The 27,366-nt window shown below is 55.8% G+C and overlaps 13 protein-coding genes across 13 annotated transcripts; 5 read left to right on the top strand and 8 right to left on the bottom strand.

The window, feature by feature from the left end:
• Positions 1 to 123: 123 nt before the first annotated feature.
• BCV69DRAFT_284406 (glycoside hydrolase) lies at positions 124 to 2,432 on the bottom strand. Its single transcript, XM_025493028.1, has 3 exons — positions 2,113 to 2,432; positions 1,962 to 2,006; positions 124 to 1,861 (listed from the first exon to the last, which is right to left on the bottom strand). Exons 1-3 carry the CDS (start codon positions 2,323 to 2,325, stop codon positions 260 to 262), a joined length of 1,860 nt encoding a protein of 619 aa, XP_025346415.1. The 5' UTR covers positions 2,326 to 2,432; the 3' UTR covers positions 124 to 259.
• A 555-nt stretch (positions 2,433 to 2,987) lies between these two features.
• On the top strand, positions 2,988 to 4,779 carry BCV69DRAFT_300577 (hypothetical protein; the record flags this gene model as incomplete). The annotated part of the gene is made up of 2 exons (XM_025494469.1): positions 2,988 to 3,522; positions 3,602 to 4,779. 2 exons carry the CDS (start codon positions 2,988 to 2,990, stop codon positions 4,777 to 4,779), a joined length of 1,713 nt encoding a protein of 570 aa, XP_025346416.1.
• Positions 4,780 to 4,850: 71 nt separating this feature from the next.
• Positions 4,851 to 6,517, bottom strand: BCV69DRAFT_48765 (putative glutathione-dependent formaldehyde dehydrogenase). Its single transcript, XM_025495331.1, has 3 exons — positions 6,108 to 6,517; positions 5,895 to 6,017; positions 4,851 to 5,805 (listed from the first exon to the last, which is right to left on the bottom strand). Exons 1-3 carry the CDS (start codon positions 6,255 to 6,257, stop codon positions 4,939 to 4,941), a joined length of 1,140 nt encoding a protein of 379 aa, XP_025346417.1. The 5' UTR covers positions 6,258 to 6,517; the 3' UTR covers positions 4,851 to 4,938.
• Positions 6,491 to 7,876, bottom strand: BCV69DRAFT_48726 (NAD-dependent epimerase/dehydratase). The gene has a single exon (XM_025495330.1). The coding sequence runs from the start codon at positions 7,631 to 7,633 to the stop codon at positions 6,725 to 6,727; it is 909 nt and encodes a 302-aa protein (XP_025346418.1). The 5' UTR covers positions 7,634 to 7,876; the 3' UTR covers positions 6,491 to 6,724.
• Positions 7,877 to 7,977: 101 nt separating this feature from the next.
• BCV69DRAFT_284408 (Pentulose kinase) lies at positions 7,978 to 10,141 on the bottom strand. Its single transcript, XM_025493029.1, has 3 exons — positions 9,625 to 10,141; positions 8,251 to 9,546; positions 7,978 to 8,161 (listed from the first exon to the last, which is right to left on the bottom strand). The coding sequence occupies exons 1-3, from the start codon at positions 10,087 to 10,089 to the stop codon at positions 8,093 to 8,095; spliced, it is 1,830 nt and encodes a 609-aa protein (XP_025346419.1). The 5' UTR covers positions 10,090 to 10,141; the 3' UTR covers positions 7,978 to 8,092.
• Positions 10,142 to 10,290: 149 nt separating this feature from the next.
• Positions 10,291 to 12,214, top strand: BCV69DRAFT_284410 (HLH-domain-containing protein). The gene is made up of 3 exons (XM_025493030.1): positions 10,291 to 11,008; positions 11,089 to 11,586; positions 11,670 to 12,214. The coding sequence occupies exons 1-3, from the start codon at positions 10,567 to 10,569 to the stop codon at positions 11,819 to 11,821; spliced, it is 1,092 nt and encodes a 363-aa protein (XP_025346420.1). The 5' UTR covers positions 10,291 to 10,566; the 3' UTR covers positions 11,822 to 12,214.
• Positions 12,215 to 12,468: 254 nt separating this feature from the next.
• Positions 12,469 to 13,488, top strand: BCV69DRAFT_284411 (hypothetical protein). The gene is made up of 3 exons (XM_025493031.1): positions 12,469 to 12,733; positions 12,850 to 12,911; positions 12,996 to 13,488. Exons 1-3 carry the CDS (start codon positions 12,557 to 12,559, stop codon positions 13,177 to 13,179), a joined length of 423 nt encoding a protein of 140 aa, XP_025346421.1. The 5' UTR covers positions 12,469 to 12,556; the 3' UTR covers positions 13,180 to 13,488.
• BCV69DRAFT_300583 (hypothetical protein) lies at positions 13,488 to 19,053 on the bottom strand (the record flags this gene model as incomplete). Its single annotated transcript, XM_025494470.1, has 4 exons — positions 13,488 to 13,861; positions 13,947 to 15,310; positions 15,380 to 15,608; positions 15,678 to 19,053. The coding sequence occupies 4 exons, from the start codon at positions 19,051 to 19,053 to the stop codon at positions 13,488 to 13,490; spliced, it is 5,343 nt and encodes a 1,780-aa protein (XP_025346422.1).
• A 936-nt stretch (positions 19,054 to 19,989) lies between these two features.
• On the top strand, positions 19,990 to 22,263 carry BCV69DRAFT_284412 (Actin/actin-like protein). Its single transcript, XM_025493032.1, has 7 exons — positions 19,990 to 20,125; positions 20,312 to 20,325; positions 20,417 to 20,450; positions 20,562 to 20,601; positions 20,687 to 20,741; positions 20,826 to 21,436; positions 21,531 to 22,263. Exons 1-7 carry the CDS (start codon positions 20,119 to 20,121, stop codon positions 21,895 to 21,897), a joined length of 1,128 nt encoding a protein of 375 aa, XP_025346423.1. The 5' UTR covers positions 19,990 to 20,118; the 3' UTR covers positions 21,898 to 22,263.
• On the bottom strand, positions 22,176 to 22,703 carry BCV69DRAFT_284413 (hypothetical protein). The gene is made up of 2 exons (XM_025493033.1): positions 22,366 to 22,703; positions 22,176 to 22,292 (listed from the first exon to the last, which is right to left on the bottom strand). Exons 1-2 carry the CDS (start codon positions 22,553 to 22,555, stop codon positions 22,195 to 22,197), a joined length of 288 nt encoding a protein of 95 aa, XP_025346424.1. The 5' UTR covers positions 22,556 to 22,703; the 3' UTR covers positions 22,176 to 22,194.
• On the bottom strand, positions 22,443 to 24,527 carry BCV69DRAFT_314004 (NIF-domain-containing protein). Its single transcript, XM_025495081.1, has 3 exons — positions 23,932 to 24,527; positions 23,312 to 23,852; positions 22,443 to 23,210 (listed from the first exon to the last, which is right to left on the bottom strand). The coding sequence occupies exons 1-3, from the start codon at positions 24,505 to 24,507 to the stop codon at positions 22,714 to 22,716; spliced, it is 1,614 nt and encodes a 537-aa protein (XP_025346425.1). The 5' UTR covers positions 24,508 to 24,527; the 3' UTR covers positions 22,443 to 22,713.
• Positions 24,528 to 24,800: 273 nt separating this feature from the next.
• On the top strand, positions 24,801 to 25,133 carry BCV69DRAFT_300586 (hypothetical protein; the record flags this gene model as incomplete). The annotated part of the gene is made up of 2 exons (XM_025494471.1): positions 24,801 to 24,950; positions 25,059 to 25,133. The coding sequence occupies 2 exons, from the start codon at positions 24,801 to 24,803 to the stop codon at positions 25,131 to 25,133; spliced, it is 225 nt and encodes a 74-aa protein (XP_025346426.1).
• A 122-nt stretch (positions 25,134 to 25,255) lies between these two features.
• On the bottom strand, positions 25,256 to 27,150 carry BCV69DRAFT_290954 (glycoside hydrolase; the record flags this gene model as incomplete). The annotated part of the gene is made up of 4 exons (XM_025493735.1): positions 27,015 to 27,150; positions 26,621 to 26,938; positions 25,999 to 26,546; positions 25,256 to 25,922 (listed from the first exon to the last, which is right to left on the bottom strand). Exons 1-4 carry the CDS (start codon positions 27,021 to 27,023, stop codon positions 25,256 to 25,258), a joined length of 1,542 nt encoding a protein of 513 aa, XP_025346427.1. The 5' UTR covers positions 27,024 to 27,150.
• Between the last annotated feature and the right edge of the window lie 216 nt (positions 27,151 to 27,366).

Below are 27,366 nucleotides of genomic sequence, written 5' to 3' on the forward strand. Positions count from 1 at the left end.
CACCATTCTTTGTCTTCTTCTTTTGCGCTATGGGACATCTCGTCCGACCCTTGTGTTGCAAGTTGGTACGAGCAGGAACGTGTGGCCACCTGCAAGGGGCCGTGCCTGTCTTCGCCCAAGAGCTGTGTAAATGCTCACACACTGGAATCGGGCTCAAGTGACTACAATGATGCGATTCCCAATGCTACAGATTTCGATATATACAAGGAGATCAAGTTACAAGGCGCGCGTGCAGGTCCATCAACAAATCAATAGGAGATTAGACATTGAAGATCAACGTGGTGATGCCAGGAGAGAAAGAAAAGGTTCCCTGCCTGTCATCGATGCCAAGTCTCACTTTGACCCCACTCGAGCAATCATTGACCGCAACCAATCCAACACGCTTCATGTTCGAGCCACTCAAGCTCGTACCATTCCATGGAGCTGCGAAAGCGCTCACAGAGTCGATGCAACCCCGAAGCGAGTTTGATGCCGAGGCCGTCGGAGCCGCCGAGACTCTGTATGCTGGTCCACCACCAAAATTGGTGAGGTTGGCGACGGCTGAAGAGAAGTGGTACGTTGTGATGAATTGTGCATTGCTCGCTTGGACGGGCGGATTGAGGTTCGCAGAGGGAGAGTCGATTGTGAAGGTACCGAGGCAGTCCTCGCACGGTGCAGAGCTGATGTGGGGGGAGTCATTCTTGTCCAGCGCGATGTTCCAAGTGATGACGCTGCGCACGCCCATATTGATGGGTCCAAAGTAGAAGTTTGTCAGCCAGAATCGAGCCGAGTACCATTGATCCCTACTGTTGTCAGTTGTAGTGATCTCCGTTAGGTGTTGCTCCATAGGCGTTGTGACATTGGCAATGGAGGTGTTGAAGTCGCCAATGCTCGTGTAATTGCCATTATAGCCGTGCCACGCTACGCCTGACCAGGCCGTTGGGTCGGCCTGGACAGCCTCAGCCGCCGAAGCCCAGTCGATGTAGTTGTCGTCATTGGCAAAGAGTTTCACGTCGTCGAATCCGTGCTCATCAAGAGAGGTGCGTAGAGCGCGTGCAACGAGTGCAGAGGATGCTGGGCTCATCCAATTGGTCGGGTAGCTTGTTGTGCCGTCCGTGGGCTCGTTTTGCATCGTCAAACCATACGGCCGGATGCCTTGGGCTGTATAGGCCTGTACTGTAAGGAAGAGGTATTGAGCATACAACTCTTCCGATCCATAGATCAGCTGACCACCATTGAAGGAATTGGTAGTCTTCATCCAAGCCGGAGGAGACCATGGCGAGAGCCAGATCTTGGCATCAGGTCTGCGTGCCAGCGCATCTCGGAGGACAGGAAAGACGTATGCCTCTGCCTTGTCGACGTTGAAATCGGCTAGGGGAGACGGCAGTGAGGTAGTGTTGCCGGCATTGATTGCGGCCTTTGTTGCATTGGTATCTGCGTACGAGTATTCGCCTTGAGCAGAATAATCACTTGCGGCAATGGGCACTCGGAAGACGGACATGCCGGTTCGGGCACTGGTGAAGTAGTCCATGGTCTGATTGTAGTGCGTCTCATTCTTGAGTTTCAGAGTGTGGAGCAGCGAGCAAGACGAGTCGGTGAAGCTCGCACCAAAGCCGTCCATGGGCTGTTGAACGGCTGTAGTGTCGATGAGTAGGTCGACACCATCCGTGCCAGCGCCTGTTGCGCCGAGATCGAAGCCTCCAGAAGACCATGAGAAGACGGTGGACAGCTTGCCACTGCCATAGCTTGTACCGGATCCGGTGACAAAGGAGCCAACAGTCTCCATACCAGCTTGATCAGATGCGAGATTCATCGACGGGAAGTCGAGGTCACCATTGTCGGAACCTCTTGACCGTAGGCCGAAATGGACCCCCAAACCAACCTGGAAAGCAGAGGACGGAAGGAGATGTGAGATTTCGGTTAGAATGGACCGAGCGGTTGATGAAAGCGTTTTCTCCTAAAGTCGGCATCACTATACTCACACCCAAACCCAGCACCGCTAGTAAGATAAAGGTCCAAAAGACGGGCTGTAATGCAGTCGTGGGGAACGTGTGGGGAGGTAGATCAGATCGGGACAGGTCTTCGATGCTTTGTGGGGCGCTTGAACCCTCGTAGGTCCTCGGTGCAGCTTACCTTCGGTCTCTTGTACCACGGTCTGCTTCGTTGTTGTCTGATCGGAGTCCGCAAGGGCTGAGCATACAAGTGAGGTGCTCTTTGTGCGGCCGCTTTGTGCATAGGCTCATACTCGGAAGGCGTGTTCACGCCACTGCCATATTTCTCATCGTAAGCAGGAGCGCGATAGCCAGGCCGCCGACTGTCCGGGTGATATCTCTGTGAGCCACTCATCGACGGTATAGGATGAGGAAGGATCGTGTTGGGAGGCAGGAACAGTGGATACGAAAGCTACCAGAAGTCCATATCAGCAGCGCACGAGGTTGGTCATTGCACGTCGCCACTGGCCTGGGCACCCAGAGATGTCCAGATTGCTTGGCAAAGGCGGCCTTTGGCTGCCCCGCCACCTTCCCGCACTATTCCGCTCCTAATCGGCCTAAAATCCGAGGCGCCTATCGAGGAAACCTTACTCAGACGAGATCTCCAGATTTCGGAACCGCAAATGTTCCGCTTCCGACACTCGACGGGAAGAGAGAGGACATGCAGCTTCGGAAAGAAGCACAAGCAAAGCTTCTCACATCAGTATCGTTGCTCTACCAGGCCAATATTTCCACGCACAAGAGATTGTCGATCTCCTTCGCCGTTGCATGCCTCAGCCAACATGCATGCGGCTCCTTCTGTGGGCTCGATGGACAGGTGAGGGTCCGACCTCGTCAGGACTGAAGCTGGGCCCGGCTGCGCGGCGGCTTCAATACCGCCTGTCATCAAACGCGGTGGTGTCATCTACGCCGGTCACAGGAGTGCAGCTTCCTATCCAGCCAGCTTCACTGCCGCCATTCGAGCCTCGGAAGTCATTTCCGCTCCCATCGACTGTGCCGTCATGGTACGTTGGTCATATGCACCGCGCTCTGCGCTCCTTGCCAGCCCTCTTGGCCCGCCATCCTCCTCCGCTAGTCATTGAAGCTCGGGATGCACGTCTACCGCTCAGCAGCATCAACCCGGCTTTTGAGAACATCATGCGGGACACCTTTGGCGACACTCCGGGATATGAGTGGCAGAAGAGACGTCTCGTCGTGTACACCAAGCGGGATCTGATTGATCGCCGGCTTGAGGAGCCTCTCAAGGAAGCTTTCGCCGAGGAGACGCCGCGAGGCGCAGAGCAGGACGAGGTCCTCTTCGTTGACACCAGGGCGGATGGAGATATACGACAAGTGCTCAAGTGGGTTCACCGGCAGGCAGCAGAGCTAGCCAACCATCCACCTCCCAAGGTCACAATGACGAGGGACCTGGCCAAGACGCAGCGCACGCTGAGCGGGGCTTTCAGGCATACACCAACGCCAGAAGTGGGGGTGAGGCTAGTCATCCTGGGTATGCCGAATGTTGGGAAGAGCAGTCTGCTCAATGCGCTTAGAAGGGTCGGCGCTGGCAAAGGTAAGTCTGGGCTGATTGCCGTTAAGTGGGTAGGCAATCTGCAAATACTGAACCCCTTGATTGTTCCTTCTACTCTCAGGCAAAGCTGCCTCGACAGCTCCACAGCCGGGCCACACCCGCAAGCTTACAGGTACTGTCCGCATCACCAAAGATGTTGCCAACAAGTCGAATTACTTTCAGCTCGACAAGGGCGAAGAAGGAGACGAAGAGGGCGGTAGGACTGGAGCCAAGTATCCACCAATCTACGTCTACGATACCCCAGGGGTCATGGTCCCTTATCTCGGCCGAGGGAGAGAGGGTGCAGAGAAGGGAGTGAAGCTTGCCGTTGCTGCCGGGATGAAGTCTTCACTCTTCGACACACAGGGGCTGGCAGACTACCTCTTGTACAGGTTGAATCTCAAGTACACCTGGCAGAGGGACCGCTGGCTGCGCGAACAGCGTGATGCAGACGGCACCTCGCTTCCGCCCCAGCCCATCTATCTCACCCATCTACCTATGCCATCTACCTCGAATGTCTCCTTGAGTGAGGAAGACGTTCCTCGGCCTACCAATTCGATCCTATCGCTGCTGCGCTGGGCCTCCATCAAAGCTCCGGGGACCCTCCTCAAAGGAGGTGAGCGAGATCTCGACGGCTGTGCCGAATTTGTCCTCACACGGTGGAGGGAGGGTAAGCTAGGCGATCGAGCAGGCGAGCTGGACCTAGGCGTCGAGGAAGCCGCCGAGGGTCTGACCCCTGGGGAGGAAGAGGAAACAATACGCCAGCGAGTGCGAAGGGTCGTCGGCGAGTACTTTGCAGCTAGACGTAGAAGAGGTGTCGAGGAAGAGGAGATGATCCCGACACGGCCTCCGCCTGAAGAGGAAGAAGTGATGGATGCAGAGGGCGTGACGGTCGCTACGGAGGACCGGTCGGTCCGCTCATCTTCCGAAGCCCGCAATACCAGGACAGCCGCCAGATCCTCCTCCGTCTCCCCTCCCTCGCGCGGCGAGGAGGTCTCCACGAATCAAACCCGCAAGACGGCCAAGACGCAAGCCTTGAAGCAGCAACGAGATCGACTTCGCGAAAAGGGTGTCCTCTTGGATCGAAAAGCATCGCTCAACTCCGTCGAAGGTCGATTGAGGAGGGCTAGGGAGGAGCATAAGCGCTGGTTGATCCGAGAGGGAAAGCTCAAAGTGGGGAAGGGAGCACGGGCGGCTTTGCTCAAGAGTGCTAGGAAAAAGGGTGCTGGGAGCGAGGGTGGTGGTGGGAAGAGAAAGTGAGAGACGAAAGATGAGAGATGACAGGAGGAGGGAGAGCAGCGCTCGTTGTCCACTATCATTGTACTATACTCAAGACCGAATGCAAGCAGAATATTTTTTATGCATTGACACGATGTGAGACAGGTATAACCGGTCTTACGCCTCGTGCGCTAAGACCGCCTACTGCATCTTGACGACACACCTGATGCACTCTCCCTTCTTCATATCATCAAAGCCCTGGTTGATGTGATCCAGGTCCTGAGAGTGGGTAATGTAGTCATCGACCCTGAACTGCTTGTTGAGGTACTTGTCCACCAATCCAGGCAATTCCGAGCGACCTTTGACTCCTCCAAAGGCGGATCCTTGCCATTTCCTACCGGTGACCAGCTGGAAGGGACGAGTGGAGATTTCCTGACCAGCAGCAGCAACACCGATGACCGTAGAGATACCCCAACCCTTGTGGCATGCCTCGAGGGCAGAGCGCATCACCTTGACATTGCCCGTGCAGTCAAAGGTGTAGTCTAGTCCTCCATCCGTCATCTCTACGAGCTTGTCAACGATGCTCTGCTCGCCCAGCTTCGATGGGTTGACAAAGTCGGTAGCGCCGAACTTCTTGGCCCAGGACTCCTTGCCGTCGTTGGTATCCACGGCAATGATCTTGCCTGCCTTGGATGCCACGGCTCCGTCGATGACGGCCAGACCCACACAGCCGACTCCAAAGACGGCAACAGTAGACCCTTCGGTGATCTTTGCCGTCTTGGTCGCGGCACCGTATCCAGTGGTGACACCGCATCCCAAGAGACAGGTCTTGTCCTGGGCAGCCTTGGGGTCGACTGCGACGAGGGAGTACTGGGAGACGACGGTGTACTGCGAGAAGCAGGATGTGCCCATAAAGTGGCCCAGCTCCTTGCCCTTGCAGGTGAATCGCTTGGTACCGTCTGGCATCACACCTTGACCCTGAGTGGCACGCACTCGCTGGCAAAGGTTGGTCTTTCCTGACTTGCAGAACTTGCACTCCTTGCACTCGGCCGTGTACAAGAGGATGACCTGCGCAGGGGAGGCGGGAGGGTGTATGAAAGCTATGAGCCATCGGCTTCTCGTACCGATGTGCTGTCCGTAACGCTATGCCTACTCACGGAATCACCCTCCTTGACATTGGTCACGCCCTCGCCTACAGACTCGACGTAGCCTGCGCCCTCGTGACCAAGAACCGAAGGGAAAGCTCCCTCCGGGTCATTTCCAGATAGGGTGTAGTAGTCCTGAACGCGACAGAGGCAATATTAGAAGCGGCGAAGTGCGTCAGCAAGTGGCGAGCATTCCGTATCTCATACGGCCTTTTCATCACTTACGGTATGACAGAGTCCAGTGTACTCGACCTTGACTCGCACCTCTCCAGCGCGAGGTGGGGCCACTTCGATGGTCTCCAGGGTGAGTGGCTTTGCAGCCTCCCAGGCCACGGCGGCCTTGCAAGTGATTGGCTTTCCAGCGGTAGAAGACATGATGATGGTGTTGCGTACCTATAAAGTGGTCTGCGAAGAAATCTGACTTTGTATGATGGGACAGTTGACAAGATCCGAGTGGGAAGTAAGAACGATTGGACTTGTCACAAGCGCCGAGTGTCGTGTGTGAGCCTGCAATCAATCAGTCGGGCCGCGCCACGAGGTGCCTGCCTCCACACAGCGCCATGGAGCGCCCGCGATATCCTCGTCGGTGGTGCCGGCGATAATGCATAAGTCCGGGCTTGTCCATAATTGGAAGAAGAAGCTGATTGTCCTTAGGGTTATCTGCCAACAGGTTACACATCGAGGTTCGCACACACAAAGAGACTGTCAGACTACGGCAACTAAAGTGTGAGGAAAGCAGTAGAATTCCACACGCGAGACGCTACAAGGGCACGTGGACCCGACGAGGAAGTACAGTATGCTAGCCGACATACTGCTGCACATCTGCTAGCCGCATGTGCAACTTAGTAATGAGCTTCGATATCAGCCAGCAAGCCGATATTCTTCACTTCCCATCCTAATGCCGCTGCCGTCTTCTTTGCTGAGACATGGGTATCGAGGACGACAAAGTGCGCTATGAAGGACAGAACTTTCCCCAGCTCCTCCTGCGATACGCCCCCTTTGACAGGAAGGTTCTTGGCCTTGCCAATCGTCTCGGCAATGTCTTTCCATGCAACGATTTCTCCCGCTGCGTGAAGAACGGCAGGCACTGGCTTGGAGCTGTGTGCTGCTTCTACAGCGAGGAGATACAGTTCTGCAGCGTCTTGGCGATGTACAGCTGCCCAGACGTTCGTGCCGTCGCCAGGGTAGCAGACGTAGCCTGCCTTTTCACAGGATCCAATGATCAAATGTATGAAGGCCTTGTCCCCTTCGTCATGAGTCGTCGGTGAAAGTCTGATGACACTGCTCTTGATTCCCATAGCCCTCATCTGATTGCTTACGTACTGTTCGGCCGCATACCGGGCCCTCTGATTGCTCGCCGGAATGGCGGTTTCCTCGTCAGCTAGATTGTCCTGAGTGCCGACGCCTCCGAGTGCCAACAGCCCTGATGTACCAAGAAAGACCTTGCCGGTTCCCTCCAAAGCACTCCCCATCGCCTTGATCGACTCTAGATCTGCCTCACAAGATGCCTGGAAGTTGGCAAAATCGTGGATAAAAGCCAAGTGGATGACGGCGTCTGCTCTTTTGCAGCCTTCCTGCAAGACGGAGTGGTCTTCAATGCCTCCATGGATGGGCTCTACACCTAGAGATGTGAGAAGGTCTGCCGAAGCGGTGGAACGCGCCAGACCGAGTACCTTGTGACCATTCTGGATGAGCTTGGGGACCAAGGCTCGACCAACGAAGCCAGATGCGCCAGTGACGAAGATGATCATCTTTGGTAGGGACTAGGTGTGCAGGATGAGGTCGTGGAGCTGATTTCGTGGAAGCGATTTACTTTTCTCAGGGACAAGACAATTGCGCATTCCCTAGCGAAGCGGTGCACATTTATACCATGATTTCTGCCTTTTTTATATGGTGCATAATCTTACACTTTGAAGCTCGGGTTCATGACAGTGCTCAGCTCAGTGCTCAGCTTAGTGCTGAGCACGGGAATGGCGACCATCGGTCGGGTAAGGTGGAGGACGCGGGGCTACACTTCCGCACATGGCCCAAGGATCTGGCACTTCAATCTCCGGCAGCATTGCCAGTGGCTCGGGAAAGCACCCTCAGATTGACCTGCTTGCAGCACGCTCTCACGAAGAGACAACATCATTGTGTGAAAGTCTATGACTCGCAGAGCGAGTTTTATTGCGTACATGGGATGGCAGTGGTGGATGCAACTTCGGCCAGCTCTATGAGACAATGGCTTCTTCGGTCAACTTTTTCCAACGCCTCTGGACATCTATCGACTCAAGGAAGATCTGTGGTAGAGCGCAATACCAATACAACCACACAAAGCGTCAGTGACCGAAACGGCACGCAGACACCTGCTGCTCATCTTCAGACTCACCTGGTATTTGGCATCGAGAAGCTTCTTCTCGCTGCCCGTTGCTCGAGGGTATAGGAAGTAGCCCTCCTTTGTCATCTCAACCATCATCTGCCATAGCCTATCCCTCTTGCTCCACCCAAGCTCATTGGCCTGCTCCTGCGACGTGAGACTTTTGACCTCTTCGGCCACTTCGGACGCGAACCTGCCCAGGATAGCAGCTCCCTTGACAACGGCAGTGCTTCCACCACCTTCGGGAATCAGCACTTTAACATTGCAACCGTCCGCTAGCAGTTGCATGAGGGTTGCATTCTTGGCTTGACTGCCGCTCATAAAGATACTGTCAATTTCGTGACCGCTCTTGTTCATCTTCTCGACGATCTGTCGCGTCTGAAGAGCAATCGCTTCTAGTGTCGCGAGATACTTCAGCGCTAAGTCTTCCGGGCCAGACGAGAGCGTCAGGCCGGAGATGAGACCCTTCATTGACGAGTCTGCCAAGGGAGAGCGATTGCCGTGCAGGTCCGGGTACAGATGGAGGTGCTTGGTCAGATGTATCAGTGTAGGCACGCCGAGACGCTTTTGCAGGGAGACGAGGATCTCGTCCAGGAGCGAGAATAGGTTGGTCCCTTCCTTTTCTGCCTGCAGCTTGAGCTGAGGTGTAGCTGGATGCGTCTCGATGGTAAAGTCGATCAGCTGTCCAGTCGAGGACTGGCCGCCCTCATTCTGCCAGAAGCCGGGGAAGACGACGTCTTTGTAAGGACCCCAGACTCCCTCGACGAAGACGCCTTGCTCTCCTTCGCTCTGAACGCAGTAGCAGGTCGAGGTACCAGCGATCGCAGCCAAGCGATGCTTTGAACCACCGACGCTGACCTTTTGACTTTCGGGCTCGTTACTGGCCGGCGCCGCTACCGTGCCGACCCAGCCGGCATACGCGTCGATCAAACCTGAACCGACTGCTGTGCCAGGTAGAAGCCCAAGCTCCTCCGCTGCCTGATCGGTGAGGCCAGCACCGACTGGCTGGCCTGCAGTGAGAATGAGGCCATTCTTCCCAGGAATGCCGCCAAGCTGCGCATAGTCAGTCTCGGCTAGCGAACCCAGACCAATGGTGGAGAGAAAGTCCTCCGACCATCCGATAGTCGAGCCAGCGACTCCAGGTGGAAGGTAAGAGGTCTTGCAGACTAAGGAGCAGGTTGAGCGCGCAGGGGAGGCGGTAGCCTTGTATGTGAGGTAGTCGGGGAGGTCGAAGAATTGACAGCGGGAGAAGAGGGAGGGCTCGAGATGCTTCTTGAGCCAGAGCGTCTTGGGAATCTCCATCTCGAGCTGTCAAGTGAAATGAGAAGGGTGAGATGGTAAGTGAGCGAACTGACCCTGTGAGAGCTTGCGGCTGCGCATACTCACCGACATGGTTCCGCCGACGTACTCGAGAACTTTATGGCCAGTTTTGTTGATTGCGCTGGCCTCCTCCTCGGCGCGGTGATCCGCCCACAGGATGATGTTGGGCACCACTTCGCCGCCCGCTCCGGCTAATGTCATGCCATTAGGGGTGACATCGATCTCTTTCCCCTCCGTATCTACCACTGCCAAACTGCACGTCGCGTCGAAGCCTACACCCTTGACTCTACTCTTGTCCACCTGCGCCTCACTCAGGCACTTCTTCACGCACAAACAGATGGCAGACCAAATGTCCTGCGTTGACTGCTGGAAGATGCGGGAATCGGCGGGAGTGCGGAAAGTTTTGGTGGCCTGAGCATACGAGGAGAGCGTCTCTCCCGCTGCGTCAAGGAGGATGGCTCGCGCTGAGCCTGTGCCGACATCGATACCAATGTAGCAGGGCTGGCCTGATGAAGATGCTCTGCCTGTCATGTTTGGTTGTGAGGCCGCTGAGTAGGAGGTAGGACTCGCAGTAGTGTGATTTTCTGACCTTCTCAAATTCGGGAAACTGCCCGTTCCTGGCTGGCGTTGTGGAGGTGTGGGGGCTCGGAGCGGAAGACCCGGCAGCAAAGTCAAAGTCGCTCGCCGATAAAGTCACCACGTGGACGTTGCACCACGACGTGCTCCTTTCCGCCCGTCCCCAGCCTATCGTCCTTCCGTTTGTCCACCCACCAATCTTTGTGAACATCCAGATACCACTTCCTTTTCGCAACTTCGACGGGCACGCGGCACCTCAGCCTGTCAACCTTTCTTCCTCAACGCCGAGACGTAGAGCAGCGCGAAGCAGACGCGTCAAATCGTCTCTGCGTACCCTCGGAGGCTATCCGCGGACGGTACCTTTGGGCGCAATAGGCAAGGGTGGTCCATCAGCTACTGGCTACTCGGAATTCTCTCGTTGCCGAACCCAAGATGCCTTCAACACCGTCGTCGAATCGACAACACCCACACCTCCCCCCTCACCTGGCCTCGGGAGGTCAAGGGAGTGGGGCGGCTTCCTCTGGTGGATCGGGCTCCTCGCCCACGCCCGCACTCCCGATCGAGCCATCTGACTCGCGTCAGCAGGCTTACTCGTATTCGCAGAACTTGGGCGGACGCAGAGGTTCCACCGATCCCTTGCTTCATGCCTCGATGGCTGCGAGTGCAAGTGCCAATATGGCCGCCCAACATCACCATCATCAACAACAGCAACAGCAGCAGCAGCAACACCTAGGGCCCAGCTCCAATGACTCGCCTTTCACTTCGTCTGTAGGAGGAGCAGGTGCGGGTGACGGCGCTGGCAGGAAACGCAATGCATCATCCGCGATGTTGGACAACGATGGGCAAGGCCCTCCTGGTATGACGCATGGGCAAGGTAAGTACACACTGCGCCGACTGAAGGTGTGTTGGCTTGCAAGACGTCTAGCTAATCTTCTCACTGTTTGCCTGCGATAGCCGAACGCCGTCCCTCCTTGTCCGCTCTGAATGCATACAATCCCTTTGGCACTTGGCCGGACTCTTTTCCTACTGGGCCGGCCAATGCCGCCAACCACGACCCTGGTAACTTCTTTGCCACCCTTCCTACTACTCCCGCCAATGGCGATCATAAACATAGCGGCATGAACATGATGGGCAGCGGCGCACCCTCCGCAAGTGCCTCGCATGCCTATGCGCAGCATCCATCCCAGCCGGCTGGATCTCCATCGTCGCCCGATGCAGAGGACTCCAGCAGCGCAGGTCTCAAGTCGGCTCTACCCTACGCTCGATCGCCAGAGTTGAGGGTATCCCACAAGCTGGCAGAAAGGAAGAGGAGAAAGGAGATGAAGGACCTCTTTGATGATCTGAAGAATCTGCTGCCAATGGGCGCCGAGGGTGCCGATGCACAAGGCAACGGTGGCCCTAGCAAGAACAAGGATCTGGGCAAATTGAGCAAGTGGGAGGTATTGAGCAAAGGTGAGTCGTGATGTGCAGATCAGCGCAGTACAGAGAGAAGTAGGTCCCGTTGCTGACAATTTTCCACTTCGTTCGACTCGCAGCGATTGAGCATATCAATGGCATGAACTTCACGCAAGCCGCGCTCCTCAATGAAGTGCAGAGCCACCGAGCTCAGCTCGGTCTGCCACCCTACACTCTGCCTACCGTGCCGAGCGCATCAACAGAAGGCGACCGGGAGGGAGGCTCGAAGTAGTCGTCTGTGTTTTTCGGGCCAAGAGGGATGTGCGCCTTGCTGGGGTACAAGCAATGGCACGAGCTCAATGACGGAGCTCTGCTCAGGTTTTCTTCTGGCAAACACTGCCACTCCTCTCTGCTGGTCCACTCAGCTTCACCTCTCGTCCTCGTCTCCTCGCAAGGTTCCTTGGCCGGATCATTCGCTTTCCACGTTTGGTATGCCTGCACTCAGCAGTAGGACCTTCTTGTCGTATGTCTCACCCGTCCGTACCCGTACCCTCCTTCTCACGTTGTCATTACCCTCAGGATTCGTGCGATTCGTCCCCCGCTCTCGTCCCATGTTGTACATCTCTGCCAACAGCAGAGACGCCTCTCTCGTGAATATACAATGGCGCAATCTCACCTCAGCCCACGTACTGCCTGTTCTTCCGCAGTGGTCTACACCTTGGCGTGAGTGCCTAGCCGGCGCGGGAAACACGGGAGGGGCCGGCCTCAGTAGACGTGGGATCTCTAGAGTCGAGTCAGGGTCTCGGCCCCAAGGCGGGTCGCGTGGCGAGGTGAAGTCGACTCGGCTGCAAGTCGCGCCTCCACAACAGGAACAGCTCCCGCCGTCACCTGTCACCGGATTTCTTGTGTCGTTGTAATCGGCTCTGCCACTGCCACTGCCACTGCGATATCTTCCTTCTTTGCATCTCGACTATCAACCCCTCCTTCCTCAGCATTAGACATTCCACATCTCCCACTACCATCAAGCATGTCTCTCCTTCGCTCCTCCCTCTCCACCTTTCGAGTGCTCCCAAGCACCTCCTCGGCCCGTGCATGCGCAACCGTCAGCTCGTCCTCCCCGGCTTTCTCAACTAGTGTGAGACGCCAGGCAGATCCGGCAGAGAACAGGAAGAACAGTGAAGGAACTATGCCCGGCTCGGGATCGGTGAGTGGTGTGACATGACATGGTCCCGTTCAGGATTTGGTAGGGAATAGACGATTGAGGCTGACTAAGAGATGCTGGACCTATAACGCCTGGTCTTACCTACCTCGCTTCACCAGACTGAGGAGATTGCAGATTCAGAAGGCGCCTTTTCAGCCAGCGAAACCCGTCCTGACGAAGCGTGAGTGTTTCCCTCATGCCCACCTCCCCTCTCCATATTTCTCCGAGAAACTAACCCCGAGCTCCATTTCCCGTCCTCAAACAGCGGCAAATCCATCAGTCGCGAGAAGCCCGGTGTGGAAATGGACTCCTCTGCCGCCTCTAATGATAATGCAGACCGAACTGCCAGTGAAGGTAACAAGGAGACGACCAAGTCTGCCAATGGAACTAACCCACCTCCTTCTAAGGAGAATTTGGGAGCTAGTAAAGCTAGAAAGGAACAGAAGTAGGAATGGAATTAAAGAAGAGGAGAGAGGGAACTGGAGCTGGAGCTGGAGCTGCAGGAGACTGCGAGTGGCGGACAGAAGATCTCAGGGGGCAAAGCCCTTCCAGACATAGGTACATCTACATGCAATCGTCATTCTACGCAATCGTCATTCCATTATCTACTAGATCCATGGGGTATTAAGTGGTAGGGTAGTACTGTATCGAAGCGCTCGTAAAAGATCGTGACTGGGTGACAAAAGAGACAGTGTTCAAGGTGACTAGAAGCCCATTGTGCATTCTCCCTCCCTCTCCTATACCTAATCTGCCTGGATCAAAAGACGCTCGGCAGACCTGCAAAGTGTGCATCCGTCGTCCCCTCGCCCGCCTTGCCACCCTTCTCCCAATCTTGTCCCGGCACTCCAATAAAGTAGGAAAGCATCGCAGCTTCGAATCTCGCCGCGTACTCGCTTGGGGGAAGGACGGTGACGCTGCCTTTAGCTTCTGTGCTCTTGAGAGCCTTTTTTGAAGAGGATTCGAGCTGCTTGGCTAGGGTAAAGGCACTGATGTAGTCTACTATGCGCACACGAATCGAGGGACTGGGATGAGCTGAGACGCTCGTGTGGCCGTCGTCTTTTTTGCTGGAGTGAGAGAGAGAGGAAGATTCATTGACGCCTACTAGTAGTGAGAAATCCATGACTTTTGATTCTGTTGTCGAAGCAGCAAAAGAGGAGCAGAGGGCGGATTAGACTCGCCTTGAGATTTCCCGCAGCCTGGGGACTCTGTCACTCACCAGTCAGAAAGGCCAAGTCATTTCTCAGAGCCTTTGTGAAGAGATTCCGCTCCTCCTCGGGTACGAATGCCTTTGCCTGATAGCTCTCGATCCACTCTGCATCCCACAAGACAGACGGCGGTGCAGATGACACACCATCCGTCGGCGTAGCCCTAGTGGCCCTTCTTTCCTTGATCCCCTTGAGGTCGAACTTGATCGTCTTTTCGTCGCCGTCAGCAAAGACGTTCTCGAGAATCATTAGACTCATCTTCAACCTGACCTCGCCCGTCTTCATATCCTTGATTTTCAGACTGTAAGATCCTGCGATCTTGACCAGGAGGGAAGGACAGTCATTGATATGAGAGTTCATCATGTACCGAATATATGCCGGGGTAAATTCGAGCAAGGCGTCCTTCTCATCCACATTCCAGACCGTGAGCAGCTGCTTGCTGATCCACTTCTCGTCCAGAGTCTTGAAAAAGGTACTCCGGCTCTTACCACCCATAGCGACCCAAGGGGAGCTCTTGCTGAGGCTCGCGACGAAGTCTTCTTCGATTCCCCACTTTGCTCGAAGGGCTGCAAAGTCCTCTGCGAACCAGGAGGTGCAGGAGACTTTGACATTGCCTTGGATCACATTGTGCTTGATGTGTGGAGACTCTTTTTGAGCGCTGCCCGAAGGTTGCCCAGACTCATCGCGTAGAGAGGAGGTACTGTGTTGGGGGCGTAGTCGAGGTGCCCACAAGGCTGGAGAAGCAGTAGTGTCCAGGCTGGTCCCTCCCGGAGGCACTCGAAGGGCGTCATCTTGTGTGCTACCCTTGGCGAACATCGAGCTCAGTGTGGACACGCGGTTCGGTACAGGCGTCACCTGAGCTCGGAAGGTGCTGCTAGACTCCGACGAGCTGATGGTGTCCGAGACGAATTTCTTGCGGCCGCGAGGCGCGTGTAGCGTGTCTGTATTACCCAGCAACGCGGGGTCAAGTCCCGACATAGACAGGACATCGTAGCTTCTCCCTTCTGACCTGTGCGCCGCAACGTCGGCTCGGATACTGTGAAGCTGACTAGCGGCTGCAGAAACGTTGGAGCCGACTCTTCGCAGTGTCAAGGCTAGGATGGAGCCTTCTTTTGCCCTCTTCTTCCTCTTGATGGCAACGCGGAACGTTTCCCCCTCACTGGGAGAGTCTTTCGGTGCAGATATCTTCTCCGCAGGCTCGTCCTCTTCCTGACGGTGCGACGTAGACGAGGCTAGTGAGGCAATGCTGATGGTGCTGAAGCGGGAGCTGCCGCCACTAGGAGAGTCGGTGCCTCTCTGCGAATCAAGACCGTAAGCATTGCCGTCAGAGGGGGACTGCTGTGGCATGTGGAGCTCGTTCTTGTATTCGCGCGAGCTACACACAAGGATGGAGAAATCTGGTCAGCAACAGTCGCATGGGCCAACCGCCAGTCTGCGGACTTACCTGAGAGAAAAGGCAATGACCGACAGTGGCTCATCCTCGCGGACCAGGTAGCCCGAGCCTGGGAAGGTGTAGTGGCCCGACGTCACCCACAGCGGCTTCCGCAGTTGCTCCCCTTCGCTGCCAAGCGGCTTGCCGTAGGATCGATACCCCTGCCGCAATACCTCGAAGCGCTCGAGAGTCTTTTGCAAGAGGATTGCGAATTTCCTACGGAGATCATTGACCTCCTCGACTGCGTCGATACAAAATAAAATCCTTGTCAGACCTCACCTCGTCCAGGCGCATTACACGTTTCACTCACATACTATCGTCTGTACGGTGGCCAGTAGCTCGGACTCATCTTCTTTCATATGCCTTCTAAGTGTCCGCAGCGCTTCCAGCGGCTCTGATCCAGTGTCGCCCTCGGCAATTGGAACCGGGTTCGATTCCTGAAGGCTGTCCTGCTGATCTTTGGATGGCTCAGAGATGCAGCTCGCTTCCACTGCGACGATAGCCTCTTCCAAGGACGCAAAGAAGGTCCGAATCTCTGCGTCAAGAGTGTCTCGCACCTCTGCGCCCAAAGTGACCCCATCGAGCCTGCTACTGCCAATCTTGCACACCACCGGGCCCTCGATCTCAAACCGATAGACTGTCAGCGGAGCAACACAAACTTTGGCAACCGTTGCACCCCTCTGGAAGAGTCTGACTGTATCGTAGGGTTCGTTGTCGCGCTCCCCTTGAGGATGGTATATGATAGTCTCGAGAAATCTTGCAAAGGAGGATAGCCACGTTGCGGGTGCCATCTTGCTTAGATTGGTCTCCTCCCCTGTCTGTACATTGGCCGACCAGAGATAGATCGCCCTCGAGTCCAGTAAAGAGGCGGGGGCGCCTGTGGATGTTGACATCGTCGTCTCTGACACGTCTCGTGCAGCGTCAGGAGCATCATTGGCAGCACGTGCAATGAGTGAGCTCGCCGTAGGCGTGACTTCCTTGCATGGGCCTGCGTCGGTACTACAAGATTGCTGATAGATCTTGGTAGAGATGCTGACCCGATGTCGGCCGTGTATGTAATGAACGCCTGCATCGCGCTCAGCATCGGCCTCACCGATCCCATTCTGCTGCTCAAACGTTCTTTCAGCTCGCCCAAACACGTTCTCCAGTGCTTGGCCCAGAGCGATATCCCTGCCTGGAGCTTCTTTCGCGTAAAAGCCAACCGCTTCTCGTCTCAGGTGCTTCCAACGCGGCGGTAAGAGAAGCCCCGCAGTGGCCACATGATCATCTACGAGGTCAGTGGGCCTCGACGGCGGCTCGGCACCTTCGCCTTGGGGCACACCTGAGAACTTGCGGACAGCTGACTTTGCTGAAGAGAGAGATGCAAAGTAGCCTGCCGATTGTGGGGTGGGTGCACGCGCGAAGGGAGTTTGCGAAGCTGACGACGGAGTTGTCTGGACAGCGTAGTCAGCAGTACCGACTAACACCGCGATGCTCTCTGCTTCCGCAAACCTCCGCAGAAATGCTTCGCCCGACATGGCAATGCGTCGATGCGCTGACTCTTGCCTGCGCTGAGAAAGCTCGGGCGAGCTCGAAAGGGGCATTGGGGGCGCAGCCTCTGCATTGACGGCGCTGTTGCCTTGTCCGGCCGGCTGCGTTCTCGAAACAGAGCCGCTCTCCTTCTGATGGTCTGCCTGCGGTTCCGCGTCTTCAAAAGCTCGACCGAAGGAGTGTACCGAGCTGACCTCGCCTTCCTCTGGGAGGCCGTCTACTGACGATCGAGGACTGTCCTGCTCTCGAAAGAGACGCCCGAGCTTAGCCGGCAAGCGTGAGCTGAGCGACGCTGGGATACTGCTCCTCGAGATCGTCCGAGTTCTTCCAGTTGTACCATCCGACGTACGCTGGCTTTTGTCAAAGGTGCGGCTCCTTGCAAGCTTAACGCGATCCCTGATGAGGTCTTCGAGGTGCTCATCGGATGGCTGCTCAGGAGTCGAGGCCCTGCTCGACAGAGCTGCTGTCAGAGCTGCGCTACCACTCTGCACAGCACCCCACAGCCCTTTGGGCCATCGGCTTCCGGTCCGCTTATGTCGCTCAGGGTGCTTCTCGTGAGCAGCTATAGGCTGGCTCACGGGAGGTGTTGCTATCGGCGGGGCATCATCTGGAGATGCCGCTCGAGGCGGTTCTGTCAGTTCTGCCAATTCTGGTACAACGACTCTCCGATGGCCAAGATCGTGCAACAATGCCGTTTCTAATAGCATTGAGGCTGCAGTATAGAATGCCACGGCGATGGCCTCCTTGACCAGTCGAGCGTCTTCATTTGAGTCAGCGGTGATGACAAAGGTGCCTCCTTTCTGCGCAACCCTTTTTGATGCCGCATCCTCATCCATATCGACATGTGGATGACTGCTGGGAAAGAGGCTTTCTCCGCGAAGAACATCAGCCTTCCAGTACACTTTTCGGCTCTGACTGCCAATAGCACTCGGCGTCGGCGTTATGTCTTCAGGACGAGACGGACCGGCCACTGTCTTGTCGGACATGACGGACATGCGTGATGTTTGCGAGCCCGCGAACGTCGAGGATCTACTTGCTGCTGGTGGCGCACCGTCTGAAGGCGCCGTGATCTCTGCAAAGACAGCAGCGATGACCATCTTGGCATCCCCTTGGCAGTCCGTGTCGACTTGTGCCTCGGAGTTCCTCTGTCCCAGCTCTTCTCCGAGGGTCTCCACTGAGATGCGCGAAGAGACGGAGGAAGAGCGTGATGTTTCTTGCGACCGTGCTGTACCATCCTCTCTGTCTGTAGCACGAGGAAGCACCTTCAGCGATGAAAGCTTCTCTACGGCACGACTGGACGTCTGAGAGGTACTTATTGTCGAAGTGTCGGATGTCGTAAGAGCGCCGCAGACGTCCTCGGAGTTGACCTCAGGGACTTGAGACGAGAAGGGATCTGCCAACCCATGCTCAGGAGCAGGAGATCCAGACATGTTGATGCTGATGGCAGTAGTAGGAGTCGAAGGAGCAAGGAACATAGGTGGCATCCCCACGCCTCTCGGAAGCCCCTCACGTCTGACGGACATTGCCGACTGTGTGGTCGATGCTGGGCTGTGAGAGGCCTCTTCCTGTTTGCGCAGTGTCTCCTCTTCTGCCGGCGCATTCGAGGCAACCAGCCAGACTGCGTTGGTGAGCATGGCGAGGGCTATGTCCCTCTTCCGTACCCTGCCCGTCCTTTCGGGCTCCTTACTACCTGCCATAGAAGTCGCCCACCCAAGACGACTCCAAGTAGGATTGTGAATCATCGCATCCTGATGCTGTGAGTTAGTGCCAGTCCTGACATGTTCTTGTGCCCTAGACATCATCGCAGCTGTCCGCCGCAAGGACGAGAGTGTCTCGACTTCGCCAATCACAGCAAGGGCATCGATGACGGCGGTGAAGACGCTCGAACGATACGCCGCATACTTGTCTGGGAGAGCGTGATACAGAAAAGCTTGCAGGTGTGCTTGGGAGACTTGGTCTAGCAAGTGGGGGGACTGCGATCCCTGCGCTTCCACAGGCCCCACGATCGGCACCTCTCTCAGTTGCTCCGGCCACCATGCTTCTACTGAGCGATCTTGTAGAGGCCTGGCTGCCAGTCGATCTTCTTGAGTATATGCAGCATGTTCCGTGATGATTTCGCTGTTCGTGGTACTGTCCGGCAGTACCGCAACCGACATCGATGTTGCTGAGACCTCGGCAAGGAAAGACCTCTGAGCAAGAGAGAATGCTCGTCGAGGGTCAGAGCCACTGTTGTGGATCGAACGTCAGCGATAGTAGTCCACGCTCAGTGACCATTGAGCCAGAGAAGTAAAGACGGGATGGAAGGAGGATCTTTAGAGCACGGCGGTGATGGTGCGAAAGGGACAGGAGCAACAGACAGGGGACGATGTGGGGCTAAAGCAAAGCGACATGCAGGGCAGACGAGCCTCGCGAATTGAAAGACGTCCCCTGTGCACGGCCCCCCGCATATAGGGTGACCGGCCGACTTACCATCGCGAGTCAAGCGGCTGCCTGCGTCTGCGCAAACCGTCCCTTGCTCTCACCAGTATGTTCAGAGGATATGCGAGGGACCTGGAGACATAGTGTCGTTACGCCACAAGTCGATGATGTGCCGTACAAGGTCAGTCTAGTGTACGCTGCTTGTGCTGAGGACAGGCGTTAGGGCTCCAAAGAAACACGGCCTCGCGGGCCTGGAGTGGCAATTCAGACGAAAATGAGAGGATGTGTAGGGTGCAGATGACCTTTTGGTTGTCTTTGTGGCAGCGTTTGCGTCGATGTATGCATTCAGATGTGACATTGCTGGAGGACAAAAGGAGGGACAAGGAAGAGTAGGTCTGATCACTCTAGTCTAGCGCCCGGCTTGGCTGGCGGGGGTCGGGCCAAGGCGGGCGGATGGATGGATGGATAGATGGATGCGCGCGCGGGTGGGTGGTTGGCTGTGCGAGGCCCAGGCTGGCTGAGTGAGGCTGAGCTGGCAGCAGGTGGCCAGTGTGACAGAGGAGTGGCTTGCGCCCGCTCGCCCGCCCGCCTTGGCCCACGCGCTGCCTCGGCCATCACAGCAGCGAGCGCTCCTTCCTACCGTCGTCGCCGCCTCCCCCCCTTCCCTCGCCATCCTCTCATCCTCACGACATCGTCACCCTTGTGCTTCCCCTGTACGATCTCTTCACGAGCCAATCCCTGCATTCACGAACATCTTTTGTCTTTTCCCCTTATCCCACACACACCTCACTACTTAATCAACAATGGAGGGTGAGTACCACGCTTGCCAGTGCCCCAGGTTCCCAGATAGGAAGGTGGGCAAGCCATTGCCAGTCTCGCCATCTAGCTTTGCGAGGCACAGGCATAGCACAAATGGAGGAGCAGTGCTGTTGCTCGCGCCAGAAGACAGGAGCTGACCTCGTCGATTCTGCCTGCACCCCGAACTTACTCCCACAGACGAAGTCGCTGCTGTGAGTGGCTTGTCACCCAACCAATGTCCCGAAGATCCTCTAGAGCAACCGCCTGACTTGATCCTCAACATTGTCTTCTTACCCACTACAGCTCGTCATTGACAATGGATCCGGAATGTGCAAGGGTGAGTTGCAGACCGTGGCGAAATCTACAGTGGCGGGCAACCGAGCTGCATTGCCTCTTGGATCACTATACTGACCCAGTGTTCCCTTCCCCTCCCTCTTGCGCTCCTCAGCCGGATTTGCCGGTGATGACGCTCCCCGAGCCGTCTTCCCGTGAGCAGCAGCAGCAGCTACGGCTTGAGCTCAGCGATTTCGGACAGACTATTTACCTAGTGCCCCTATTCCCCACCTCGCACAGATCGATCGTCGGACGACCTCGTCACCAGGGTGTCATGGTTGGAATGGGTCAGAAGGTGAGCTCGCAGCGTGTAGAGGGGAGGATTGTCTTGTTGGATAAGCGCTGATGAAGCACCCACATTGCTCTTTGTACTTTCCAGGACTCCTACGTCGGTGACGAGGCCCAGTCTAAGCGTGGTATCCTCACCCTCAAGTACCCCATTGAGCACGGTATCGTGACCAACTGGGACGACATGGAGAAGATCTGGCACCACACCTTCTACAACGAGCTGCGTGTTGCCCCCGAGGAGCACCCAGTCCTGCTCACCGAGGCCCCCCTGAACCCCAAGGCCAACCGTGAGAAGATGACACAGATCATGTTCGAGACCTTCAACACCCCCGCTTTCTACGTCGCCATTCAGGCCGTCCTCTCGCTGTACGCTTCCGGACGTACCACTGGTATCGTACTGGACTCGGGAGACGGTGTCACCCACACCGTGCCCATCTACGAGGGTTACTCTCTGCCTCACGCCATTCTGCGATTGGACTTGGCTGGTCGTGATCTGACTGAGCACCTGGTCAAGATTCTGATGGAGCGTGGATACCCCTTCACCACCACTGCCGAGCGCGAAATCGTCCGTGACATCAAGGAGAAGCTGTGTTACGTTGCCCTGGACTTTGAGCAGGAGATGCAGACTGCCAGCCAGTCGTCTGCTCTCGAGAAGAGCTACGAGCTGCCAGACGGACAGGTCATCACCATTGGTAACGAGCGGTGAGTACGCAAAATAGAGGAGCGGACGGAATGATCAGGGGCTCTGCAGTCATGTGGGACTGGTCGCTGACTTCTGCATTCATCCCTCTCTCAGATTCCGTGCTCCTGAGGCTCTCTTCCAGCCTTCCTTCCTGGGTCTGGAAGCCAGCGGTATCCACGAGACCACTTACAACTCGATCATGAAGTGTGACCTGGACATCCGAAAGGACCTGTACGGCAACATTGTCATGTCCGGTGGTACAACCATGTACGCCGGTATCTCTGACCGTATGCAGAAGGAGATTACCGCCCTTGCACCTTCCTCGATGAAGGTCAAGATCGTCGCACCCCCCGAGCGAAAGTACTCGGTCTGGATCGGTGGATCTATCCTGGCCTCGCTGTCGACCTTCCAGCAGATGTGGATCTCAAAGCAGGAGTACGACGAGTCTGGACCTTCGCTCGTGCACCGAAAGTGCTTCTAAACTGCCTCTTTTCGCTTCTCATCTCCCACCGCGGCGTGGCGGCGGTAGGCTCGTTCAACCGGTCCTCGTCTAGTGGGAAGAAGGACGACAATGGTGGAGCGGGAGCTGGAGTCATAGAGGGTGTGTGTGTGTGCGTGAAAATGCAAAGGGTGCAGTGAATCAGACGAATTGCGAAGGGGAAAAGGTCAGGCGAGGCTGAGCAAAGGTGGGGGGAAAATTCTGGTCGAGGGGCCGTGTGCTGTTACTCTTCTTTGCCCCCCTCTGGCGTGGCCTGTCAATGATCCTTTACCCTCTCACCTAGCCTGCCAGCGATAGTGCTACTGCTACTGATTCTGCTTCTGCTTCTCTTTCTGCTTCTGCCTCTCCCTCCCGTCTTGGACGAGCAAAGTGAGCGTGTGCGTATATGTGCTGCATTCCTTCCCTCATCCCTCATCCCTCATCCCTCGTCCTTCGTTCCTCGTCGTAAAGACACAGATGCTTGGAACACTTCAAGCAAGCAGAAGTGGTGTACGGGCAAAGCGTGGAGAAGAGAGAGAGAGAGAGAGAGAGAGAGGTAGAGGTAGAGGTGTGTAGGATATGGAAATCGATTGTTGAAAAGTACAGCACGACATACAGCACAACACTGCAAGTACAGCACAGCACTGCAAGTACAGCACATCAGTACTTCTCTAGGCTCTTTGGCAAAAGTACGTGACACAACAAGGACGGCTCAGACGAGATCATGAGATCGTCCATGCAAACAAAGACGATGGATAGCAAGTGGTGTGGTGTGGTGTGGTGTGTTGCAGCTCTTCCCCGATTGTACATCTGCTGTCATTACTTCCCTGCCTGCTGCTGCTGCTGCTGCTGCTGCTGCTGCTGTGCCTCACCCTGCTCAGGCGGTCTCATCCCCTGTCCCGTAAGCATCCCCCAAGCACTCATCTTCATCTCCCTCATCTGTCTCTCCTGTTCCTCCTTTGCCTGTTTCCTCAATGCTTCACCATTTTCCTTCCAATACTTTTGATCTTCGAGATATCCAGCTTGATACCTATCCCTCTCTAGTTCATAAAAGGTCTTTGGTCGACCGGAAGAAGTGACACTACCTGCTACAGGGGGTGGTTTGGTAGAAGAGGAGGATTTGAGACTGCCAAGGAGAGAGGAGAGGGTACTGCTTGCTCCTGAAGAGGATTTGTTGGGACCGTGCTTGGCGAGCCAGGCGGCATCTTCGGCTTCTTTGACTTCACGCTGACGCTTGTTGTACTCGGTGGGAATGTGCTGTCCTTCGTAGGCTTTGATGGGAGAGCGAACGTCAGGAATTTGGTAGATGCCGATTGCTATAGCGAAGACGAAGTACAGCACAGGGGAGGAGAGGCTCTCGTTAGTATGCACGCCGCCAGGTCTATCAAAGGACCGCCCCTGTCCAATCTCGACTCACCTTCCAAGAAGGGAATCATCCCAACCAGCTCAGCATCATTTCGATTCCCGTCCCACTTTTTCATTAGGATCCCATTCTCCGGCTGCATCGAGTATCGATCCGCATCAGTGTCCAGCACAACTACCTTGCTCAAGTCACGGTTGAGGGCGCTGAGATCCTTGACCACTTTTCCCTTGTGGGTTCGACAGCTCTCCCTGAAGAGGGTGTAGGCAATGTACCGCCTGTCTGGATCGAGTTTCTCAATGACGGGCGCGACGATGTAGTATGGCTGTGTGGTGAAGAGGACAATCTCCCAAAATTGCGAGAGGTAAGCCAGGAAGTAGTCCAGACCGGGTCGTTTTGCTGTACGCCAGCCGTGCTCTCTAGTCCAGTGAGAGTGCACCAGTAGCTCGTCAAGATCAACGACGAGAGTGTAGGGGCGTTGATAGGGGAAGGGTAGCGGATCTGGCAAGAGCTTCTCCCAGACGGGCGCTTGGAAGTCCTCCCACATGGCATTGATACGCAGCCTCATCCTGCCGAATGCAGAGTCTGAGAGTGGGTTCTATTGAGGGGTAAATCGTACGGAAGTGTCAGTGGACGGTCACCTGAGCAGTCTCGCAACCTTCCGCTCATCAACTCACCCCTGCAAACCTCTCTCGCTCCTTGACTGTATCCCAATCCCTCGCCATATTTCCCAGCAAAACTCCCGACCCGCCAAGGAAGAGGATTCCCAGTACCCTCCGTGTATTCTTCCTCTGCCTATCAATGGAAGACTGCTGAGCGTCACTTCTAGCTCGAGCGCCTGTCCTACCTCCTCTTCCACCATCACCACCTGAGCCTCCTTCTGCTGCTTGGTCTGCAATGGCCATCAGACTCGAGTCGATGTCAAAGGCTGATGGACCCTGGCGTGGTGGAGGAGGGGTGGAAGTTGCTGCCTCTTCTGCAGGGGCAGAGGCAGCTGGATCCTCGGCAGGTCGAGCGCTCTGTGGGGATGATGAAGAAGAGGCAGCAGGAGACTCCTCTGTGGCTGCGTTTGGTTGAGGCTTGTCGGCTTCATCGCGAGGTGAGCTTCGCACCTTTGCATAGGATCTGGAAAGAGCAGGTACGCAGGCGCAAGTGGCGGCAGGAGCAGCAGGAGCGACTGCAGCTCCTCCTACAGCTACGGCTCTAGCTCTTGCAGCTGCTCGCAATGACGATGCGAGTGCGGGTGAGAGCATGACTTCGGTCGGTTCAGCAGGACGAGGTGTGAGGATGGGATGATGGTGAGGATTTGACCTTTTGTCTGTCGGGAAGGAGCTGACGGAAGGAGAGGCAGCGGGTGCCTCTCCTTGGGAAAAGTCAAAGGCAACTCGGCGGACTTTGCGCGGGACACTCGCTCACACTGCTCACTCACCCATTCACTCATATTCGCGCAACACCAGCACCTTAGTCCACTCCTACTCAAAGATCCACACCATTCAACACTCTCCTTCTCCACTTCTTGAGGTCTCATATCCCCCCTTCGACTTGTATGGTGCGCGGACACGCCAAGGCCGAAGCCAAGGAAGCTGCTGCGAAGCGAGCTGCAGGTGGAAAGGGTTCTGGTAAGAGTCAATTGGGAGAGGCGAGGGAGACGGCCTTGAGGCAATTCAAGTGCCAGAAGTGCATGATTGGGATACCTGTGAGTAGCCGTGAACAGGGAGATGGAGAGAAGTGAGAAGTAGAGAGAGAAAGAGGTGCAAGTACTGCTAGTGCTGATTTGGAGACTTATGGTTCCCTTCTGTGGCAGTCTTACAAGTCATTGATCCTGCATTGGGAGAGCAAACATCCTAAAGATCCTATTCCTCCCGAGTCCTCCTTCTAATGATGGTCAGAGAAGACCCTGCGACTCGTTCATCATACCCCTACAATAGATTGTCAAACAACAACAACACAGACAACTTTTGATTCTGCATGGCAATTCCAGAGCTATAATACACCGCAAAGCTACCCTCTCAGCATCTGGTTGAACGCCTCAATGGCCTGACGACAGCCATGCTCGTACTCCCAAGCAATTCCACCATCACCTCCCTGCCTCTTCCATCCTTCCGCCCTCGTCATGGCCCACTGTCCCGAGAAGCCAATCTGGTTCTGACCGCCCTGCTGCCAAAAGAGGTTCGCATCCTGCCAACCTTGCTGGAACCCATCGGAGAAGGGCCGGTGGTCGCCCTTGGCGCCGTGGGAATTCCAATAGTTGGAGTGCGATTCTAAGGCTTGCGAGCCGGCATGGTTGCCCCTTTGGTCGAGGTCGCCGGGTGCCTGACGCGGGCGGCCGAGACCCGAGGGGATGACGCCCTTTTCAATGGCAGAGTACAAGTTCCAGCCTCCATCGGGAGCTCCCTCTTTCTTCAAGGTCCAGAAGAAGCTACCGCCAAGTAGCGAAGCGTAGGAGCCAGTCTGCGCTTGGCCCCATGCCCTCTGAGCCTCGTCTTGCGACTGGCCCTGCAAGGAACCGGGGTTGAGCGCAGATGACCATTCTCCGATGATCAGACTGCCCCCTAGAGTGTTTGCTGCACCTGCGAGCATCTTTTGAGTCTGGCCGCCGTTTTGAAGACGCTTGGCATGTTCCATGGCTTGGGTCGAGTGGTCCTCCTTGGTGAAGCAGCGGTACAGGCTGTGTAAAAGGAAGAGAAGATACGTCAATGCGTAGTCTTTGCCAGGAACGCTCCGAACGACTTCTTTGAACTCACTGGTGATCTACCACTAGGAAGTTCCCCGGGCCGGCCTGCTTCGCTACCCATCCTGCGTAGTGATTGAGGTCCCAAGCGTCACCGAGATAGAGTGGCAGCTCAGCAGCAGGCCCTCCTTGCTTGCGAATCGCCTTGATAGCGTCTTCGTAGAAGCCCTGCAGACCGTTGTTGTTCTTGGGCTCATTGAGCAACTCGAGTCCCACGACATTGTCGTATCGAGCTACCTCGTTGGCCAATGCTTGCAGGATGGCAATAGTGTTCTTTTGATGCTTGCTGGAGTCCCAGAGCCCAGCCTTGCCCGTGGACAGACCGGAGTGTCCGTCTGTGTTCTGCGACCCGGGCGCCGAATGCAAGTCGACTAGTACACCGATGCCATGCGATGCAGCAGTCTCGATTGCTCGCTGAATTCGTGGCCAAGCACCTGAGTAGACAGAAGCATACTTTTCGTACTCGGTCCCGTCCATGAGCTTGGACGAGGAGCTACCGGGGAGGAAGTGATAGTAGGAGATGGGTAGTCGAACTGTGTTGATGCCTTGGGAGGTCATCCACTGCGAAGTGTAATGGAGTCACATTAGAGCTCGTGTCCATGTATATGTCTAGTGCGCCTGGCTCTCACACTCACCTTCCAGTCTCCATCATTGATGAAATTATCCCAGTGACTCTCCAACACCTGCTTGGCTTTCTCGGGTCCCAATCCATGCAATAGGTCCATCTCACTTCCCTTTGGATCTTTTGCGCCCTGGAACAGACTACCGGTGAGCCAGCTCTCCAGTGTGAACCAGGAGCCGAGATTGACACCATACTGCTTGCGATGGTAATACATGTGACGCTGTGATGGCTGAGAGCCGAGATCCGGGGCAGGGGCCGAGGAGGTGGAAGATCCGCCGCCGCTGCCGCCGCCTGAACCCCCGTCGAGCTTTGATTCTAGCTTGCTGAGGAACTGCGAGGAGGAGCGCCGCAGAGCATTGGTATGAGGTCAAGCGCAGGAAGGTGCTTGCCCTACAACGTTCACTCACCTTCTTCATGTTGTATACGAGGAGGAAATGAGAAGGATGAGAAGAGAAGCTATTGAGACAATGGAGGCGTAGAGTGACCAGAAGAGGAAGGAAGCATGTTCCCAAAGACGCTGTGTGCGGATCTGTTCAAGGCGGGCGGTGCACTTGACGCCAAAAGTGGAGTAGAGGGGGAAGCTTTGCGCTCAGGGCAACTTCGTACCTGGTGATTCATACTCCGCTCTACCGCTCAGACACGCGAGGCGGGCGCGCGTAGGCCACTCTACGCCTCTCCCTTTCCGTAGAGGTGCAGGGACAACCAAGACGTCGCCATTGCTTCCGTCAGAGGTAGACTGCCATCACCAAGCATCCCCTG

Source organism: Pseudomicrostroma glucosiphilum (genome assembly GCF_003144135.1).
Source record: "Pseudomicrostroma glucosiphilum strain MCA 4718 unplaced genomic scaffold BCV69scaffold_12, whole genome shotgun sequence".
In the NCBI taxonomy this organism is placed as follows: domain Eukaryota; kingdom Fungi; phylum Basidiomycota; class Exobasidiomycetes; order Microstromatales; family Microstromataceae; genus Microstroma; species Microstroma glucosiphilum.